An 8,790-nucleotide genomic window follows, 5' to 3' on the forward strand; every position below is an offset into this window, starting at 1 on the left:
TCTAATAATAGGCTCTATCAAGTATAGTTTTGGCATTCTGTTGAACAAAAGCAGACATGTGATTCCACTGAGATGAAATTAAAGAACAGCACACCTAATCCATGATGATGGAAGTCAGAGTGGCCTTTACCTCTGGGCAGGGCACAAAGGCACCTTCTGGGGCGGGGTGATGGGGATATTCCCTATCATCTCGATCTGGGTGGTGGTTACATGGTACATACATATCAAAACTTCACCAAGCTGTACACCTAGGATTAGTGTGCTTCACCACATGTAAGTTATACCTCAATAAAAACCACAGTTAAAGAACCATATTTATAAAGAATTTATAAAGAATAACGTGAGGAAATGCCTGTGATGCAAACTTTGCAAAAAAAAGTTCACAGAACTGGTATATGAGTGAGAACAATTAATCCAAAAATATGCATAAGAAAAGGTCTGAATTGAAACACATCGTATGTTAAGAGGGGTGTTTTGAGATTGTGAGGCTATGCCTAATTTTTTCCTATTTTTATTTTTCTGTTTTGCCTAACTTCATTCAATGAGCATGTGTTGGTTTTATAATTAACATTTGTTTCAAAAACTAAAAGATGCATTCGCTATTTTTACAGACTCTCTCACTGCTGACAGACATTGACCTAAAGTCCACTTGAGCCCCACGTCTGTTCATGTGAGCTGCTGTGTGGCAGGGTTTCAGCTCACTGTGCTCATGCAGTTGACCTTTTGAGCCCAAGGAGAGGAGTGGACGTTCTTTCCATCCTGCTGATGAAGCTGAGTATATGGTCCAGAGACAGCATGGGTAAGGAGGGTGAAGCAAGCCTTGGAACTTGAGCGCAATGACCAGATGCCAAGAAGCTGGTTAAGGGCTGGTCAGTGCCCCAAAAGGAGGGCTGGGACGAGACACCCTCCAATACGGGCATCACGTCTAGAGTGACAAACGAGTCCAAAGATCATTTCTGGTGGGGAGTCTGAATGCCACACATATGAGAACGAGAGTACTGCAGAATGGGAGGGACAGAATAAAAAGAAAATCAGAGACCAGGAAACTAAGTCACTGCGTTATAAATTTATAAACTTATAGTTTGTTGTCATGATTTTTGTACCCAGAACAATGTTTCATTGATGAAATGCTGAAGAAGTTCCCATGGGTCCTCACTTCCTGTTCATCCTTGGGACAAATCCCTATCCCAAGAGGTGACCTGAACTCACCTCCAGACCCAGAAACCTGAGAGGGGTAACACACCCTGCTAAACTATGCTCCCTTATTTCAGCCTTTGGATCCAATATGTATTTTCAAAATTAAAGTGACCATGGAGTCATTTAGTATTTAAGAGAGGAGTGGCCTTTGGGACCCCCAGGCCTGGCACATCAGTTGACAGAGGAGGAAATGGAAGCTCAGAGAGGAAAAGGAATATCTTGCTGAGAGAACACAGCCAGGCAGCAGCACAGTCTGGGTGACTGACCTCTCCCACTGCTCCACACTGCCCTCTGGGGGTGAGCATGCCTACTGGTGCTCGGCACCCTCCCACCCATGGCGGACACAGGACACAGGGCAGAACCCCTGCTCTGAGTGATTGGACAGTCGCTGTCTCATACAGAAAGGAAATGTTTATCCAGCAGTATCTCAGGGGTCTACACAGTGTATTATCAGCAAACGCAGGCTGCTCTTCCAAGAACCCAAACTATATGTTACCTATTTTATTAATTTACTTTTTAATTTGCTCTATTAATTTATTTGCTACCCATTTTGTGAACTCTTTCTAAAGTGTACTTTGTATTTCACTGCTCAAATAGCACAGAGGACAGACAGCTGCAAAAGGCCCTGCCCTTGCTACATCATTTGATCTTTTCTTCTGGCACGTAGTAGGTACTATGTGAGTGATACACATTAACATCATTTTTCTAAGCCCTGCTGAAAAGCTACAGGCCACGTAGAATTTTTCCCTCCTCTAATCCCTCTTTTAAAAAATTCCCATCCTGTGCTCAGTTCGGCAGCACATATACTAAAAAATGGTTGCCTCCTTTGGCAGCCATTAGCTTGTTCTCTGTATCTGTGGGTCTGTATATTATTTGGTCTTGACTACAGGCCTATCAGGTAGCTTTGTGTTGGGGGAGCGGGGGTTTGCCCCCATTTCACAGATAAGAAAACTAAGGCCTGGAGACTTTCAGTAACTTGTTCAAATCAAATAGTGAAGAGTGATGCTGGGGTTGAAATCCAGCTACATGTCTGCAGAGTCCAGTTCTTAATCATGGCCTCCTGAATTGCACATACAGGATAAACTTGAACATTTTCTTTATAGTTCGCTCTCCTGGTTAGGATTACCGCTAATTGGGCTCTGTTGTAACATAAACGTATGTCCCTATGTGGGGTGGTTCTTGATTGCTGGGCTATTTCTGTGCTTTGCCGGCTTCCCTGGCAGTCATTTCCTCCTATTCTCTAAGCAACCGCTGTTAGCTTTACCCTTTCAGCTTCTAGTTTGCTGATACTAATCTTCTCTAGACAAGGACCCCAGGGAACCAATTTTCTTAGAATTTTATTAAACAAATCTCTCTAAGAAAGGATCAGTAAATGAGTGACTAAGAGTTTGATGTTCATTGAGTGTATATTCTGTGCTAAATTCTGGACGTAGGTGCTTCATGTAATCTTCCCAACAAACCCATGAAACAACTAGTATTACTCAGCCCATTACACAGATGAGAAAACTGAGGGTAGGGCCAGGCTTCAAGCTCAGGCTATCTGACTGCAGAGGACACTCGCTTAGCTTCTGTGTTAGGCTGCCTCCACAGGTTTGGGGTCTCCTTTCCCTTAGATTACAAGCCAATGCTTCTTGGTCTAGAGCGGAGGAAATGGAAGCCCCTAGAGGGCACTCTTGTGGCTCAGGAGTGACACCCAGCTCTGTTCTCAGCTCTGTTGTCAACACTTGAGGTTTTTAGATACCTGTTGTCAACACTTGAGGTTGATTAGATAAATACTCAACCACCAAGAAAGCTCGATTTGACTGTAGTATTGTCATGTAATTCTGAACTTGACCCTATTTTTCTGGCATCTGTTGCTCATTCCATGTTGAAAATTTCTCAAAGCTCCAAATAGGCTGTATCCTTGGGGTATCCTCACCCCAAGGATACAGCCTATTTGGAGCTTTGAGAAATATATACATATATCTTTGAGAAGTATATATATACTTGAATGTTTGCCTGCTGGTTTGGAGGGCTGCAAAATAGTGAATAAGTGAAAATTCGTAATGACGTGCTCCATTAGGGACCCAATCCAGAGAAATTTGGGCAATGTGTTTAGCTCACAGGTGAACCTATAGTTGAAACGCTTTAGGAACCACTTGTTTTAGTTTACAGAGAAAACCCATACTGGGTGGTGAACGAATGTGTGGAGTTGTGGTAAGCAAGGAGGGGTGGGCAGAAGGTGGGTGGAAGGGAGCACGGAGCTAATATGAAGTACTCGCCGGTCAGCTTCAAGTTGGTTTGAGTTGGCTTTTACGGAGGACAAATAGTAAGAGAACCAGACTCTCTCGCCCTTTTAGCCTCACCACTGATAAGCTCTGTGCAAATCATGTTTCTTGGCCACCAGTTTCTTTCAGTAAAATGAGGGCTTTTGACTAGATGCATATTCTTCTAATTCTAATACCCTTCAATTCTTTCTGTTCCTAGCAGACTCTGTGTAGTTGGATGAGCAGAGAACCCAAAGAAAGAAGGGTAACCAGGGAAACCCACAAACTTTCAGGCTAGAGGTCTATTTTAAGCTCAATTTAAATAAATTTAAAAAAAGAAGAAAAAGAAGTGTTCTCTAATTTTTTGTTCTTCATTAAAACTCCGCCCCCACTGTGCATTTCTGTGCATTTCCTACTTTTATGCTGTCTCTATGCTTGGTTTGCACAGCTCAGCTGACCAGAGGAGCTGAGACATCGTCACCCTGCAAGCCACTCATCCCCGGTAAGTCACTTTTCAACCACTTTGGCTGCTAATTAGTTCAGCTTCTGTAATGAGTACAAGCCTTTACAGGAAATCCATAGGAGACATTAGGCAAACACCAGGTTCTCATAAAACTATCTTAAAATGCAATCTTTACGATAAGGAAAAAGTTAGAATTTAGAAGGAGTTCTGACTGTGATAACACCAGAGGTACAGAATGTGACTGTGAATGAAGGATTTTACAGGGGACGATATTATTTAAAAACAAACAAAAAAAAACAACCTCACTTTTCAAAAGAAAGATTTTTCAGAGAGATGGTTCTTGGCCAAAATCTTGGTAGAGATTCTCTTCTGGTAAGGAGAGCTAAAACCTCCTGGCACCATGCCCTCTGAACTGCTGCCCAACCAGAAGCTGTGTCTAAGTCTGGTTCTTGGGGATTTTTTCCCCCCCGCATAGAGGAATCCTAAAAATTGTCCAAGTGGATATCAAATTATAACTATCAAATGAAGTCTCCCTTTAATATATTAGTTCCTCAGCATATTTAGTGTATGATTCTTTTTCTGGATCAGAATTTAAAGGGGAAATTTTCTGGGTGCTTCTCCCAGCTGCCTAATCTTAGTTATGGGGAGCTTGAGATTCACAAGGATTAATTAGAGAGACTGCTCAGTCCAGAGTGGGACTGAAACAGAGCAGGCAAGCTACTGGGTTGCGAAAGGACCGAGCTAACCCAGAAAGAATGGTGGTAGATGGCACGTTGTCCACTTGGCCATTGCTTGGGTATATGAGGATCTCTTACTTATAGCAACCCAGGAACTATAAACACAAACTTCAGAGGAAATGTGAGAATGGCAGTTTGGATTTTACAATTGGCTGTTGGCTCCTACAACTTTCTGGGGGGACCTGGACATCAGCCACTTCATTCTGACTCCACTGAGAAACCAGGTTGATGGTCCCGCTTTAGTTCTCTCACCAAGGAGTGAGAGACAAGATGGCAGGGTGGATGAGAGTGCAGGCTGCCTGTGTTCAAAACCAGTTACTTCCGAGCTGTGTGCCTTTGGGTAAGTGAGTCATCCTCTCTGGGCTTTGAGGTCCTTAGCTGCAACATGGGGACAGCAACAGGACCTGTCTCATTGGGTCACCTGGAGGATTAGTTGAATAAATGGACATGAAGCTTAGAACAGCAGTCGGCATGCAGCGTGCCCCTGGGGACAGGCGATTATCATAGCACACTCGAGGTGAGGCTCGTGTAAGCTCACTCCAGGAATGGGCCGCTGCAGCACAGACTGTAAGACAACGTTGGGTGGACGGTGCCTGACTCAGTTTCTTGAAATCTTATCCAAGCTTCATTCACTCCCCGTGCCTAGGAAACACCAGATTTTATGTGGTGAGCTGGGGCTTTCGTGAATTTCCCCAACAGAGCAAGTGAGCAGGGAAGCTAGCAGCAAACCTTCCCTTTATTATAAAAGTTTATTGTTTAGCCAGAAAATTGGAGCTCAGTTAAATGTAGAAATCTATGTGTCAATTTTAAAGAGCTATTCACTAATAAGATAGTTTGCATTCATAGCGGACCAATAAGGACATCCTAAGACTTTATAAAGAGATCCCTGTTTCTTTATTCACAGGGTTGAACAAGATGGATTATCAAATGTCAACTCCAACCTATGACATTGATTATGATACATCAGAGCCCTGCCAAAAAACCAACGTGAAGCTAATCGCAGCCAGGCTCCTGCCCCCACTCTACTCGCTGGTGTTCATCTTCGGTTTTGTGGGCAACATGCTGGTCGTCCTCATCCTGATAAACTGCAAGAAGCTGAAGAGCATGACTGACATCTACCTGCTCAATCTGGCCATCTCCGACCTGCTTTTCCTTGTCACCATCCCATTCTGGGCTTACTACGCGGCAAATGAGTGGCTCTTAGGAAATGTGATGTGTAAGTTATTCACAGGGATGTATCACGTCGGTTACTTTGGCGGAATCTTCTTCATCATCCTCTTGACGATCGATAGGTACCTGGCTATCGTCCATGCTGTGTTTGCTTTAAAGGCCAGGACAGTCACCTTTGGGGGGGTGACAAGTGGTGTCACCTGGGTGGTGGCTGTATTCGCCTCTCTTCCGGGAATCATCTTCACCAAATCCCAAAAAGAGGGTCTTCATTATACATGCAGCCCTCATTACCCACCTAGTCAGTATCATTTCTGGAAGAATTTCCAGACATTAAAGATGGTCATCTTGGGCCTGGGCCTGCCACTGCTTGTCATGGTCATCTGCTACTCAGGAATCCTGAAGACCTTGTTTCGCTGTCGCAACGAGAAGAAAAGGCACAGGGCCGTGAGGCTCATCTTCACCATCATGATCATTTACTTTCTTTTCTGGGCCCCCTACAACATCGTCCTTCTCCTGAGTACCTTCCAGGAATTCTTTGGCCTGAATAACTGCAAAAGCTCAAACAGGCTGGACCAAGCCATGCAGGTGACGGAGACCCTGGGGATGACGCACTGCTGTATCAACCCCATCATCTATGCCTTCGTTGGGGAGAAGTTCAGAGACTACCTGGCAGGGTTCTTCCGAAAGCACATCGCCAGACGCCTCTGCAAACACTGTGCGATCTTCCAGCGAGAGGCTCCCGAGCGTGTAAGCTCTGTTTACACTCGATCCACTGGGGATCAGGAAATCTCTGTTGGCTTGTGACCTGGACTCTGGTTTTATATACAGACTGAGCAGGGGAGCAGTTCTTTTGAAAAGGAAGTTACTGTCATTGAGGGTCTAAGACCCATCCATCTATGTGTCATCTGCTCTAGGTACAGGAGGTAGTTCAAGCCCATCAATTCTAGAACGCTGAATCAAAACATGTGGGAGAAATACCAACCTTGTCATCTCCCCTTCACATACACCAACTTCTTGACAAACTCTCCCTTCCCTGCAAAATCTCATTATTAAAAAAAAAAAAAAGAAAAAAGAAATCCCCAGAGAACTGCTGGTTCTTGAATTGAGAAACATAGAAACAAAGTGAATTGAGAAACATATTGTATAGTTGCTTACTACACAAGGCAACATACAGGTTGTAAATGTGTTTAAAACAGGTGATTGTCTTGCTATGGGGAAGAGACGTGAAGTGATCTGTTAAAGAAGGACATCTTCCTTGTGTGATGTTCCTCTAAGGTGGGTTAATAAGTTCCACAGACGTTCGGAACCAGGTGAGAGCCGTTGGCCTGGAGAGAGCTGGGAAAGCTTCTCTGGGGGAAGCTTTCCCAGAGAAGGGAAAGCTTCCCCCAGAAGGGGTGGGCTGGGGGAGAAAAGGGAAGCTGAGCTTCAGGCTGCAGGTGCTGCGTGGGCAAAGACGTGCAGCTGGGTGGGGGAGGCCCTGGGAGGGAGGATGAGGCTAGATTATGAGGAACCTGGACAGCACTACTCGCCCAAGTCTGACAGCAGAACAGGGGCCCCCAGCCAGTGTTGCAGGAGGCTCATTCCGTACCCAAAGGATGACCTGGAAAGGGGAGCATTTAGGGCAAGGAGACCACCAACAGAAAGGTCAGGACCAGGAGGCCTCCGCATAGGTTGAGGCACAGGGGATGGGAAGGAAGGGGTGCAGCTTCACAGCATTTAGAATGAGAGTCAGCAGAACTGGCAGAGGACTTAGATGGGAGGTGAGCGGTACAGAGGAGTCAGAGACCCTCGGCTTCAAGTGTGCGGATTGGAGATGAATGGAAAGAGGAAGAGGTCTAGGTGAGAAACAGGAGGGGTAGGGGCAGAGGAGGGTTGGTTCTGTGAGCTTACACACATCCTGGGCTGTTTCTCGTCTGTGCTCATCTTCCCCATCCCAGCGCAATCATGAGGCATCAGATTTGTGAATGCATGATGCTGAGGTCCAGGAACACTTCTAGGTTAGATATGAGACCAAAATGAACACTGATAGTTAATAAAAATCCAGAGCTTTATAAACACTGAGGCAAGATGTGAGGGAAGCGCAAGTGACTAAGTTTCTGTCTGCCTGGGGCACAACGCTGGTTGAGTATCCATCTTCCGGATTTAACTATCAATAGGCAAAAGGGAGAAGGAACATATTCATTTGGAAACAGGCTGCTCCCCAAATTTATAACCCACAAAGAATACAATTTACCAACCTCCCTGTTTCAAGCTGAGTGAGAGTGTGGGGGCCTTTAGATGCTCCTTCCAGAAACCTTTTCCAGACAAATGGAAACAAAACACTAAGGGAGTTATTCATTTCAAAGGGAGGGCTGTGATATTTTTTTTTTTTTGCAGTTGCTACTTTTATTGTTTTGTACATGTCTGAGAATGTTTTGAATTTAGGGGTAGCTGAGACCATGGTGGCAAAGATTGGGTGAGGAAACACGAAGGAGTGAGAATCAAGCAGGAGATTAAGGTGTCAGAATAATAAGAGGTGCTACTGATTTTTCTCAAACTCTGAAACCTGAAAGTTGAGGGTTGGGACTGTCCCCAATCTGAAGTGAGTGGAGTGCCTGTTCTTTGGCTCTTAAGGCTGTTGAAAATGTGTAAGTAGCATACGACGCTAGTTTCTGGATCAATTCAAAGACATTCTGATATCTTTGTGTGCATATGCGTGTATGTGACATTCTTATGTATATAGAAAGTTGTAAATTGATTCAAAGAAAATGTGCATCTAATAAAAGCCACTCTGAAATAATTGATCATAGTTTTGTTCTTTCAGTCAAGTGTACGTTTAGAGATTAGCACACACAAAAAATTGTGAGAGTAGCACACACATTTTGTAAGTAGCTGTTTGGGAAAATTTCACACACACACATATTGAGAATTGTATTTCTTTTTAAATATTTTTAAAAGTTGACCCTCTATCTGGGTCAAATTGCCAGAATAATTTGTA

The 8,790-nt window shown here is 44.3% G+C and overlaps 1 protein-coding gene across 1 annotated transcript; it reads left to right on the forward strand.

The window, feature by feature from the left end:
- The first annotated feature begins 3,891 nt into the window (after nt 1-3,891).
- LOC308507581 (C-C chemokine receptor type 5) lies at nt 3,892-6,864 on the forward strand. Its single transcript, XM_081072758.1, has 2 exons — nt 3,892-3,945; nt 5,548-6,864. Exon 2 carries the CDS (start codon nt 5,559-5,561, stop codon nt 6,615-6,617), a length of 1,059 nt encoding a protein of 352 aa, XP_080928884.1. The 5' UTR covers nt 3,892-3,945; nt 5,548-5,558; the 3' UTR covers nt 6,618-6,864.
- The last annotated feature ends 1,926 nt before the right edge of the window (nt 6,865-8,790 follow it).

This window comes from Rhinolophus hipposideros (assembly GCF_964194185.1).
Source record: "Rhinolophus hipposideros genome assembly, chromosome: 14".
NCBI lineage: Eukaryota > Metazoa > Chordata > Mammalia > Chiroptera > Rhinolophidae > Rhinolophus > Rhinolophus hipposideros.